At 41.6% G+C, this 13,972-nt stretch overlaps 1 protein-coding gene across 1 annotated transcript in view; it reads right to left on the minus strand.

Annotated features, from left to right (window-relative positions):
* The window catches only part of slc4a5a (solute carrier family 4 member 5a), a gene marked incomplete at its 3' end in the record, with an annotated part of 49,187 nt that overhangs the window by 25,239 nt on the left and 9,976 nt on the right, over nt 1-13,972 (minus strand). Inside the window, 5 exon segments of the mRNA XM_034201087.1 lie at nt 3,606-3,693; nt 4,569-4,726; nt 6,793-6,848; nt 8,794-8,910; nt 13,573-13,725. Of these exon segments, the coding sequence (XP_034056978.1) occupies nt 3,606-3,693; nt 4,569-4,726; nt 6,793-6,848; nt 8,794-8,910; nt 13,573-13,725 (572 nt within the window).

The following is a 13,972-nucleotide window of genomic DNA, read 5'->3' on the forward strand; positions in this document are numbered from 1 at the left end:
TCATTTCAGGCGTCAACGCACAACCCTCCTCCACCCCTTCGCCTCCTGTGTCCTAATACAGGGCCAAGCTGAAACCTTCTCCTTTCAGATCGGACTATCACCACCACCAGAGTCTAGACCCCGGGGGGTTCATCAGAGCGGTTCTTTCCCTCCTGAATGATCATCCTGCAAACCCGGGGCCTAATCGCCAAAACATCATTACAGTTACTTGTCTTGTCAATCACTATTCCCGCATATCATGTGTCCCGATAATAAACATGTATTTCATACATCACGTCTCTCCTGATTTAACTGTCATTCAGTAACTAATCGTGCACTAGAAACACTATTAGTAGAGTGCATTGGAGCATATACAAAGGGTTATTTCTAATTTGCAATGACCTGGGCATTGGTTCAGTTTTCCGAATAGCCACAAAGATCCCCCAAGAGTAGTGTGTAGTACATTCATTTCCTCCCACACCAACAGATTGTAAACCAAGTTTATAGCTGCATTTAAAGGATGTCTGCATTTACTGCAGTTTCAATAAAGACTTAATTAAACCATTTAAAGGTAGGGTAGGTAAGAATGGAGAAATCAGCTCGAGTGCGCTAGAATTTGAAAGTACGCAGCTGAAAAAAATCTGCCTCTTCCTTCAGACTTCCTTACAGAGCCCCTCCTCCAACACACACGAACGCGCACATGACCAATGAGGGCACGAGATAAGTTTGTGCACAGATGGAAGGCTGACAGGCAGGTAGGCCATCCAGTTACTTTAGCCGGCTCAGATGATTGGTCGTGCTTTTTACAGTACTACGGCTTCCACTGATGATATTGTTTATGTATTTATTGTCAAAGCATTTTATGTATTCATTGCTATCGGGATGTTTGGAGCATTCCATAGAATATAACAAAAAGTGTTTCTGAAGTGAATTACCTACCCCACCTTTAATAACAAACATTAAGCAAGTTACCTCTCTGTCAGCTAGCTACTTTGTGGGCACAGAACTAACACCAAAACAATGTTCTACGACATAAAATATTTCAGTAAATACCTCACTGGTGAATTTAAAAACGTTGGTTGCTAACAAGTGTCTAAATGAGTCGACTATACGTCATCACTCCCAACATTAGCCACCTTTAGCTTAGCGGTGGTGACGTGAAGTCATGTGACCGTGCTGTAGTTCCTTTACAGCCCAACATTAGCCGCCTTTAGCTTAGCGGTGGTGACGTGAAGTCATGTGACCGTGCTGTAGTTCCTTTACAGCCCAACATTAGCCGCCTTTAGCTTAGCGGTGGTGACGTGAAGTCATGTGACCGTGCTGTAGTTCCTTTACAGCCCAACATTAGCCGCCTTTAGCTTAGCGGTGGTGACGTGAAGTCATGTGACCGTGCTGTAGTTCCTTTATAGCCCAACATTAGCCTCCTTTAGCTTAGCGGTGGTGACGTGAAGTCATGTGACCGTGCTGTAGTTCCTTTATAGCCCAACATTAGCCTCCTTTAGCTTAGCGGTGGTGACGTGAAGTCATGTGACCGTGCTGTAGTTCCTTTACAGCCCAACATTAGCCGCCTTTAGCTTAGCGGTGGTGACGTGAAGTCATGTGACCGTGCTGTAGTTCCTTTACAGCCCAACATTAGCCGCCTTTAGCTTAGCGGTGGTGACGTGAAGTCATGTGACCGTGCTGTAGTTCCTTTACAGCCCAACATTAGCCGCCTTTAGCTTAGCGGTGGTGACGTGAAGTCATGTGACCGTGCTGTAGTTCCTTTACAGCCCAACATTAGCCTCCTTTAGCTTAGCGGTGGTGACGTGAAGTCATGTGACCGTGCTGTAGTTCCTTTATAGCCCAACATTAGCCACCTTTAGCTTAGCGGTGGTGACGTGAAGTCATGTGACCGTGCTGTAGTTCCTTTATAGCCCAACATTAGCCACCTTTAGCTTAGCGGTGGTGACGGGAAAGTGGCATTTATATATGGAGATTATCCTGCTGAACAAAACGTGTAAGAATCATAAAAGTTAGTTTCTGCAATAATCCAAAATCAAATGGGAAAAATGCCATTACCAGGGAAATGCTGCCTTCAGGGTTCAACACAGAAATATGGCAACCCTGCACCACTCTAACCCAGAGCAAAAGGCCTATGGGAATGTTGTTAGTTGTGGAGGTATTCATGTAGGGAAACCGCTCCATTATTATGGAGGTCAACCTACGATTTCTAACCACCAACGTTACTGTCATTGTTTGATTGTAGCAAGTGGACATGCTGTTTTGTATGCACTGAGGCAATTTAAAATAACAGCCTATTATTTCTTTACCTACTACCTACCTGCTTCTGCTATTGCACATTCAGCTTTATGTTCAGTGATATAAGAAGCAATAACTGCATTCAGGAGCGAGAACAGCAGCCATGTGTGGACCCTGCTCCTAATGACATGCAGCAGTAATTCTGATTGTAAAGCATCAGAAACACATTTCAGCTTCAACTACAACACATTAAATAGCACATTCTGGTACCAAAAGGTTTACGGAGACAATGGGCCTCAGGCAGGAAGAGATACGACAACACATCTCTTCTTATATGAGTAGCCTATACGCAATTTACTTTTGGGATTTCATCAACTTTCTTCTTCTTTAAGGTGAGAGAAGATTTGAATTAAGGTTTTTACAATCACAATTACACATTACTTACTGTCAACCTCAATGTACATTTGTGTGTGGTTTCTCAAAGTCTACTGGAGCAAAGGTAAATACAATAAACATACCAGCATTATAACATAAATATACAATACGATAAGTAATTGTGCAGCAATAAGTACGGTGGCCGACAAGTGCAAACGCGATAAAGAGTGATGCATACAGCTGGGAGATCAGGGGACACTAAAGAGTGACGCACACAGCTGGGAGATCAGGGGACACTAAAGAGTGACGCACACAGCTGGGAGACCAGGGGACACTCAAATGTGACGCACACAGCTGGGAGACCAGGGGACACTAAAATGTGACGCACACAGCTGGGAGACCAGGGGACACTAAAGAGTGACGCACACAGCTGGGAGACCAGGGGACACTAAAGAGTGACGCACACAGCTGGGAGACCAGGGGACACTAAAGAGTGACGAACACAGCTGGGAGACCAGGGGACACTAAAGAGTGACGCACACAGCTGGGAGACCAGGGGACACTAAAGAGTGACGAACACAGCTGGGAGACCAGGGGACACTAAAGAGTGACGCACACAGCTGGAGACCAGGGGACACTAAAGAGTGACGCACACAGCTGGGAGACCAGGGGACACTAAAGAGTGACGCACACAGCTGGAGACCAGGGGACACTAAAGAGTGACGCATACAGCTGGGAGGCGTCACTTTTTAGTGTCCCCTGGTCTCCGTTGGGATTTGAGCTTCTTGTTTCCTCAAGTTGGTGAAGATGTTTCTTCATTTGCATGTTTTCTGGCACGTATGTGTTATTATATTTCAAATAAAACAGTGTCAAACAAGTAGATAGTGGCACAATCTATCATTGTCATAGAGACTATAAAAAAGTTCTGCTCACAACCTCACGCCACATGCACACAGGCTCTAATGAAGGAGGCATGTCATGGAAACGTTTTTAAAACAATGCCTCGGGCTTACATCATCCACCATCAGTGTTGCTATGGCTCGGCCGATCTCATTATACGACTTGGCCTTTCCCTGAGGTCCCAGGAGAATAAATAGGAATCTGTAGGTGATGGAAAACAAACATTTCACATAACATCACGATCACTGAGAGAAGCATGCTGAAAGACCCTCCATTGTACATTAGACCTGGGGTTTAGCTCTGAGTGTAATGAGGATTGACTGGTGCACAAAGAATGCTTCAGTATGAATTTATTAAATTGTGGGACCCTGTATCTCCGATTTGATAGAAACACATATTTTTTCTTGTTTTTATTTCATTTAAGTATGGCCAGTTCTGCACAACCCTCCGAATATTTTGCACCTCTTGTAGTATCTACACAGCTTTCCGTAACAATACTTCACATATTTTATTGAGTACTATGTGCTTTGCAATACGTTGTTTTTTGGTATATCCAGATTTCCAGATGTAAATCATTGTCTATATCTTAACTTGTGTTTTCTATAATTGTTTTTATTAATTTGTGGGTGTTTTTTCTTACTTTTAATTTTCTTTTATGTATGCACCATGCACATCAAAGCAAATTCCCCGTATGTGTAAACCTGCAATAAACCTGTTTCTGGTTCTGATCTACAGTTGTGGTCAAAAGTTGACAAACAATTGTAAAGAACACCATGACGGTCTTGACTTTTCAATAATTTCTACAACTCTTATTTTTCGGTGATAGATTGATTGGAGCACATACGACATTGTCACAAAACAAAAATCATGAAGTTTGTTTGAATCTGATGGGTCAAAAATAAACATGAAATTAAATGCATGTTCTTTACAGGTGTATGTCAACTTTTGACCACAATATATTCACTGTTCAGGACATGGTTTGGAGAGATGCTGCTGGACAGCCTCACTATGTAGTAATGTCTCACAGGGAAGTTTTATGAATCAGTGATGGAGCAGCTGTTTCTTTAGTTTTTTACCTGGTGGGAACGGGGACCTCGGTGAGACCCCCGAGCGTCGTAGCCTGGGCCAAACGCACAAACGCTACGAAGGGTTTGCTCAGGAAGTCCACTTCACCCACCAAGACGTTGGAGGCCTCTGCGTCTCGAGGGATTTTCTTCATGAATTTATTTTTCAGCTGCAGAAAGTGGAGGATATCAGAATCAGAATAGAGTGTATGGTCAGATACACATACAAGCAGGAGAGGACTCTTTAAAGTAGAGACACTACATACTGATATACACCTGAACATCAGCAGGAGAGGACTCTTTAAAGTAGAGACACTACATACTGATATACACCTGAACATCAGCAGGAGAGGACTCTTAAAGTAGAGACACTACATACTGATATACACCTGAACATCAACAGGAGAGGACTCTTTCAAGTAGAGACACTACATACTGATATACACCTGAACATCAGCAGGAGAGGACTCTTTAAAGTAGAGACCCTACATACTGATATACACCTGAACATCAGCAGGAGAGGACTCTTTAAAGTAGAGACACTACATACTGATATACACCTGAACATCAGCAGGAGAGGACTCTTTAAAGTAGAGACACTACATACTGATATACACCTGAACATCAGCAGGAGAGGACTCTTTAAAGTAGAGACACTACATACTGATATACACCTGAACATTAGCAGGAGAGGACTCTTTAAAGTAGAGACACTACACACTGATATACAGCTGAACATCAGCAGGAGAGGACTCTTTAAAGTAGAGACACTACATACTGATATACACCTGAACATCAGCAGGAGAGGACTCTTTAAAGTAGAGACACTACATACTGATATACACCTGAACATCAGCAGGAGAGGACTCTTTAAAGTAGAGACACTACATACTGATATACACTTGAAAATGAACCTGATATGTCCTCTTTAAGTGTCTTTTAAGGGAAACATGGTTCAAATCACCCATGGATAAAACATTATAAATTGGTGTTAATATCTTGAAACTTCATATATTTCCTACAAATCCCCAAAAACAATGGGAAAATCTTGAACAAAGCGTCCTATCTGCTGCTCTCTATAACCCATACTCTGAATCTGTGTCTGCATGTGAGCGCTGAGCACGAGGCCTGGACAGCGAGATCCATGTGTTCCCCTGACGCCGGGTCAATATCGACAATGTGGAACACACAAACACTCACAGTGACAAACTACCGCTTCTCCATTGTCCCATGTGACCTATTGTAGGCCTGTAAATACAATTCGATGTGCTCGCACCGCTGAAGTTCACACCCTCCTCAACAAATTCTCATTTCTGAATGACACTTAATCCTGAACCCTAATCCGAGCAACAACAGAACGGCCTTGCATCGATTCGGGCATGCGTCACTGGGGGGTTTAAGCCACATTATTGCAATCGGCCACATAAATGAGTGGGTTATGTGTTTGCACGCTTCCCCTAACACCGGCTGTCACCTTCGCTAACAGTAGCAATGAAAGAATAATGACGCTCAGTGTTCGCCACTGAGACACGAGGGAGGTCATCTCTGCAGTGATGGAAAGCAACACATTGGAACATTAGTTTGTGGCAGATAAAGAGACGTTTTTTGCGCGATTATGAAAGATAGGGTGATTTCGTTTAACACAAAGCCCTGCGAATGTAAAATGCTTGTTTTTGGAAATGTGGATTTTGCAGCACATTGATCTTGTGTAACGTGAGTCTGCAGTGTTATGTGGTAGTGAGTTAAATGTAATAAAACTAGTAGATTATCAATTTTCTGCAGATGCATGCTGGTTCAATTATATTTGATTTGCATCATGATTGTCTCCATGCTTCAATGTTCAAAAAGCTCTTTATTGTTCTCATACTGCCTGTGCTGCAGCACCTCTTCTCACCCTCTGTCTGAAACCAGAGCCCAGTCTGCTCTGATTGGTTAGCTGGCCGGCTCTGTTGTGATTGGTCAACCACTTAGAGATGTCCCGCCCCTTAGCCTGTCACGTATAATGTGTTGGAGCGCAAGCCAATAGGAGCGCGAGTGTCCATGCTTTAATGTTCAAAAAGGTCTTTATTGTTCTCCCTCTGTAGGGAACACAGGGATTTTAGCCTCTGCAGACCATTGACATGCACTAACACCTATATAACAAACTACAGGAGAGGGAAAACCCACAAATAGAAGAAAAGAGCCTCTTTAACACGGTTCCTGTAATGTGTGAATATGTGCAGAAGAAAAGCCTCACCTGGTCTGTGCTGGGAGTATCTGCAATATCATTCATACTCCGACTCTGGGCGTGACCTGGAGAGCAAAACAACAACAAAAACAGTTATAACTTCTTAATTATATCTTATATTTTACATATTTTATGATCCAAACTTGTAAACAGTAACATAAGCTTTGGAATAGCAACATGTTCACTTACAGTTTCCATTTATGACGGAAAAAGAGCAAGGTGCAAAAGGTAGGAAGTCTTTTGTGTACTACTTTTTCCCCTATTTAATTTAAAAACATTTTAACAACTTTAATGAATCAATAATTATAAAACATATCATATATTATTATTTTGTAGAAGTACAAAGTAGGAAAACAAACAGGATTTGATATGTTTTACGAGTCATATTACCTCTCTCTCTCTCTCTCTCTCTCTCTCTTCCCCCCCCCTCCACAGCACCGTAGTGTGGAGTTGCATTAGGTAACGCGAGATATACGGCTGATACTTGCGCAGTATCAACAGTCCTGCCAGTAACGTTACTATATTATCAATACTACTTTAGTTATAGCCTGATATATGATAGCTAACTTTACAACTTTGTGATGTGACCGACGTTAGCTAACATTAACTGTAGCTAACGCCGGTCACTCACCAAGACAGCTGCCCTGTTCTCCACTGATTCTCCTCACACCAAAGCTCTATTTCTCTCCGATGGCCGTTATTCCTTCTAATCCTTGGCTGCTCCTGGTCTCTTGGACGCCTAGCAGGCTCATAATTATAAGGTTGTGGTCAGTCACACGCATTTTCAACCTCTTCTGGGTCAAAACTAGCATTGTGATCCATGTTTATTAATACGTTAGACCGGCCGCTCTCCCTCATGTGACGTCACACGCGTTTGGTCTTTTTTTTATGCGGAAGTAAAAATGTCTTTAAAAAATGACGCCAGATGTCACTGTGGTGAAAATCTAGTGTATACATCATTTTCCTACACATGTATTCACTGGGGCTGCAAGTTGCTCTTTAAGCACATTACTTGAGTAACTTTACACCATTGATTATAAGTATTAGGGATGCACGATAATCATCGGCCCGATAATTATCGGTCCGATATTAGGAATTATGACGTCATCCCGATAAACCCGATACCAGTATTAATAGCCCCGATAATATACAATATATTTTTTGGGTAAAAAAAAAGAAAAAAATGTGTGGGTGGATTGGGATGAGGGGCGCTTGTTTTTTACTCGGCTCCTCCCGTTTTGCCAGTACTGTGGTATTAGTGGTTTAGGAAGAGGGGAGTTCTTCACAAATCCAGCGCTCCCTAACTCATGCCTGGCTGTGACGTAAATGGTGTGCGGCTGTGAAGCCAGGACAGTAAACAAACATGCCGTCGGTGGTATGGGCGTTGGAGCTATGTGCAACTCAAGGCATATGCTCGAACCGGAGCTGCCTGGACGCTGCAATCATGTTGCGCACTATCCGTGCTGAGTGTGCTGACTTTTCGTACAATGTCCCACTGTCTGGCTTCCTGCATAAAGTCAAGTGCTCGGCGCAGTTGTGGCGAAATGTCGCTCCTTTGTTTTCATTTAAACAGCTCCGTATATCCGTTAGCGCAGCTAGCTAGCACCAGATGCTAACAACAACAATGCACGTAAGGTCTCTCTCTCGCTCGCTCGGGCCACACATACACACACCCTCCCGGTCCTCCCAACAGCCAGTCGGTGCCTGCCGGTGAGCGTGGAAGTGTGGCTGTCAGCATCAGCTTGTAGATGGTATTTTAAACTCGATGCGCTCTGAAACTACGGGGCGGCCGAGGCAAAAAAAATACACATGCGTTAATCGCGTTAAAATAATTAGTGGCGTAAACTTTTTTTTATTATCGGTCTTGAGAAGCAGGAAGTTATCGGTATCGGTTTCAAAAAACCAATATCGTGCATCCCTAATAAGTATGTTTATAATTCATAATAGATCTGTTTAAAAACGTTAGATTGTTTTGCAGTAAAGCAGAATCATGCATGCAAACAGACTCACGCAGGCGCCCGTAGTTTGCAGACTGCTGCTTCATCCGCAGGTCCTCTGTGGACCGGTTGTTGTTTGTCACCGGCCCCAAACCGGCCCCCGGACCACCTCTGGGCCCCACATTACGAGCTGTGGGAGGGAAACGGACACAAACAGTGACAAAGCGGTCGGAGGTGGGGCTCTACGACAGAGGGGGGTCCACAATTTTTTCACCGAGGGCCACATACAGAAAAATATACGAAGGTCTGGGTCACTCACTAGAGGTTTATTGCCTCATAAGTTCAGTTATAAGTTAGAAAAGTCAACCCAATGTAGGTAAATTATTCTTGATACTTGAAAATGATGTTAGAAAAAAACAGCTCACAGCTCTCCATGGGGTTTCATTTATTTTGTTGGCAGCTCATTCCTTAACACAGAAGCCTCAGATTGATTATAATAAGAGGAAACATGAAGGGTATATTTCTAGCTTGTTAGGTAAATTTGTTATTGGGCTTTTTTCTAATCAAATAAGATTTGTTAGAAGTTAGAACATGTTTTAATTGACCGCATTTATTTGAAAATGTGGCTTATTAACACATGAATACTACTCTGTAATATATTTGAACATATAAATGTACAATATAAGACAAGCAGAAGTTTATTATACTTTAGTCATCATTATACTTCTTGAATTTGCTCGACTTTCGATTCAAAATGGTCCGCGGGCCGCATTGGCCCCCCGGGCCGTAGTTTGGACACCCCTGATCTACGATGAGCTGAGGAAATGCTGCAGCGGTAATTAACTCATCAAACATTGATGCATCCCTCAGGAGGATATAAGCCTCACTGACAGCAGGACAACATTTAAGTCAAACAATGGATGTTCATAATGCATTTCTCAGAAGCTGTGTGTGTGTGTGTGTGTGTGTGTGTGTGTGTGTGTGTGTGTGTGTGTGTGTGTGTGTGTGTGTGTGTGTGTGTGTGTGTGTGTGTGTGTGTGTGTGTGTGTGTGTGGGTGTGTGTGTGTGTGTGTGTGCGTGTGTGTGGGACCAGACAGGAGTACATTATCAAAAGAATAGGTAGGGCTGCAAAGCTATGAGAAAACACGAATAGTAATTATTTTTGACTGATTTTGCAAATACGATATGGGAGGAAATCATAATTTTTGCATCATTATTCAGTCAACTTTGAAAAAAAATCTATTAAAAGGTAATTTAGTGATTTTTAAAGAGGATATGTACCGTTGTTAAGTCTGTAGAATATGAAATGTAGTCTTGGATATCTCTGCAGCTCCTTGATTAAATAGTATTAAACACATATTAAGCCTTCAACAAATCTTGTGCTTCCCACGATTTGAATATTTCATTAGTCCATATTTCCATTTCCATATAATGTCGATTACTTGCATTATTATATCCATATATCCATATTTCATCTGATGGCATTTGAAAATACATTGGCTGTTTTTAAGCAGAGAAGCCACTGGACTGATTTGGACAGGTGTTGTGTGGGCCAAGGATTAACTCTTTATATTTTAAAGCTGATCCAAATAATCATTAGTAATGTTACTTTACATTACATATCATTTAGCTGACACTTTTATCCAAAGCGACTTATAATAGGTGCAAAAACCAAAAAGAATCAAACTCCGATTAACAAGGAAAGTGCAGACATATTCACTTCAAGCAACATCATACAACCCAGTCTCACGGCATTTCGTGTTATAGTCACGAAATTAATCTATTGATTCGTGTTCACCAACACGATTTTCACATTTTTTTCGTGTCACACAGAACGATTTGGAAAGCAATGTATTTCTATTGGTAGTATGTTTCGTGCCTGCACCAACCTGTCGTTCAATGGACAGCTTCCCCCCCATCTATGTATATACTCGCATTTTAGACTCTGTTACTAACTGTATATCTGTAGACTTGGTATGTCTTAAATGTACGGTTAGGATGTATTAGAACGAAATCTAAAATGAAAATTGTAAATAAGCAATCTGTATGTAAAAAACCACCTGTATGTAAATTGTAAATAAGCCATCTGTATGTCAAATATGTCTTATATGTCTTACATGACATCATGAATTGGAAATGGGGGACCCTGATGTAAACAAGACGAAAGTCTTTCTCTGGTCTGCATCCCCTTAACAATTGTATGTTTTGAGCTGTACGTACTGTACCCAATATACAAGCTGTTAATAAACTTTTCAATCAATCAATCAATCAATCAATCAATCAATCAATTCAATCAATCAACCATGTCTTTTTGTCCGGGTCTTGGAATACCAGAAGCTGTGTGGTTCATACAAATATTTTCTTACTCAATATCTTACCCTAAGCCTAAACCTATCCGTTTTATTTTAAATGGTATAATGTCGGAGTTTTCTTGCCGTCTGCGAGGAAAAGAAGGCTCAGAGCCTCAGAATACTGAAATCTGTATTTTGTCATCTTATTTTCCTTCTAATTTGTTATTATTTACATTGCTTTTAAAATCGTTCTGTGTGACACGAAAAAAAGGGAAAATCGTGTTGGTGAACAAGAATCAATAGATTCATTTCGTGACTATAACACTGTGTTGCATCATCGTAAGTGCTGGTGAATCAGATACAAGGCCAAAATTAAATCAACAAGTGGTACTTAATCACAGTAACATTAGCAACACACATACTTTGCATACACATAACATGCAGAGGGATCCTCAATGACACTTCACATTAAGCTAGGTAAGCTAGCTAGCTTAGCGAGGCTACAGACTAATAGTTAATGAGAAGCTACACAACCATCCGAAAAATGACCTCCAATCGCCGGAAAATGGAACCGTCTACGGAGCTGGTGAATTTATAGCATGTTCTGTAATAAAATGCTAGATCATCGTGATCATAAGTAGTAGATATGTACCTGATAGAGGCAGTTTAGCTTAGTTTACAATTTACCTCACAGTGTTACAGTTGGCTGCACTGCTTTTATTAAAAAGCGTTAATTGTGTTAGACAATTGAAGTTAGCTTTCAAAGAAACCATGAAACGCTTATTTTAATTTGACTAGTCAGGTTCCTCCATCAATTATGTTTTTCAAATTGTTCCCTGGTTATTTATCCACAATATTTGACATAAACAAAACATGCAACATGATCCTCACTTCACATTAAGCTAGCTAGCTAAGGGAGGCTGCAGACCCATTTTTCAGGAAGAGCTAACAAACACGACAATCCAAAAAGTGACCTCCAATCGTTGGAAAATTGAACAATCTACGGAGCCTGTGAACTTCTAACATTGTAATTGTATTCTCTTACATAAAGCTAGATGATCGTGATCATAAGTAGCAAATATACGTACCGGATAGAGGCAGTTTAGCTTAGTTTCCAAAATACCCCACGGTGGCTACACTGCTTTAGTAACAATTGTTAATCTGTTTGGCCAATTGAAGTTAGCTTTCAAAGAAATGTCATGAAATGCTTATTTTAACTATAGGTTCCTCCATCAATTATGTTCCTCAAATTGTTCCCTGGTTTATTGTGTCCCATAAGTTATCCACAATGTTTACATAAACAAAACATCCAAAATGATCCTCAATTCACATTAAGCGACGTAAGCTAGCTAGATAAACCAGGCTATAGACTATCATGAGAAGCTAATCAAACAACAATCAACAAAGTGACGTCCAATCGCTGGAAAATGGAACCATTTACGGAGCCTGTGAATTTTGGCATTGTAGTTTTTTTACATTTTATTTTTTTAATGCTAGATGATCGTTCCCCGGTTTATTGTGTAACATTAGTAATCCACAATATGTGTACATAAACAAAGCATACTACATACTCCTCAATTCACATTAAGCTAGGTAAGCTAGCTAGCAGGCTACAACCAGGCTAGAGACTAATGGCGCTGCAGCGGGTAGCTCGCTTTAAGCGTGCCGAGCCGTGCGGAGCCCGTTTTTGGTTGCGTTTCCACTTGGCCTAGTTTTGGCCCGGGGCTACTTTTTCACCTTTTTTCTGGCCCGACTAAATCGTGGTTCTAGGGCCAGGAACAACCAGGCTGAGTCGGGCTGAGTATGCTAAACTAGAGAGAGAATCGCTGGCAAGGGGGCTACAACTACAACAAGATGAACATATTTGACCGTGATTTAATTGTAATACACGTTTCAAAATGATGCCGAAGTAACAACATACTGATACCGGTTAGTAAAAACCATGAATTAATGCTTTGACAAGTCTGCAGACAGACGGCAGGCGAAAAACCCTTTTAAAATGCGTGTTTTCTAAATGGAGCTTGGCTAAGCTAACGTTCTATATGCTCCGACCGTCCACACTCGCAACAACGGCCTATACAGACATAAATAAACCAGCGACTGTATTCTCCATGACACAGGCAGTCTGTGGTTTGTACTTGTTTAACTTTTGTCTAGTTTCTGAACAGATATGAGGAGCTGTGAGCTCTGAGTGCTAAGAGCTAACGGCTGTGTTGTTTTTCTGGGGCTCTCATTGAAGATGACGTCACGGCTCCGCCTACACTGCGTTACTATAGTAACGGCCCCAGTTCCTAAACTGTAATGGAAGCGCAGCATTAAAGTGAGCCGGGCCTAATAAGGCCTAACCAAACCGAGCGAGGCCGAGCGAGGCCTGCAGTGGAAACGCGCCATAATAGTTCATGACAGAGAAGCTAATGGTCACAACCAAGAAAAAAGGGCTTCATATCTCTGGAAAAATGAACCATCTCAAAGCAAGTAGATGCACTTTGGACCTTGTAATTCCCTTTTTTTCAGATATAGCTAGATGATTATTTCCAAAAGCTGCAGAAGTGGACACTCACTGGTTGAAGAGCTGGACTTCCCGATGTCTGCGAGCGAGCGATGTATCGGCTTCTTGGTCTGATGGCGATGTTTCCTCAGCAGAACGTAAGTGATCCTGTCCCTCAGATCTGGAGATATCATGCCTTCCTCGATCTGACTCTCGAGGATTTCATCTGGAAACGGGACATGGTAACATTTCACATGAGAACATATGTCATCAAATTGTTAACAGATGCCTGAATTTGAATATTTTGGTAATACAAGCTTTTTACGTGTTTTTCCATGAGATGATGATTCTCTGATTTTGAATCCCCAAGCTGTCCTAAACTTACGTTTTTCATTGCATATACACACTGTAGCTGTGTATCGAACCTTTCTTTCGTTCAATGTTTTATTTCCAGTTTACAAAGATTACACACT

Source organism: Gymnodraco acuticeps, unplaced genomic scaffold (genome assembly GCF_902827175.1).
Source record: "Gymnodraco acuticeps unplaced genomic scaffold, fGymAcu1.1, whole genome shotgun sequence".
NCBI lineage: Eukaryota > Metazoa > Chordata > Actinopteri > Perciformes > Bathydraconidae > Gymnodraco > Gymnodraco acuticeps.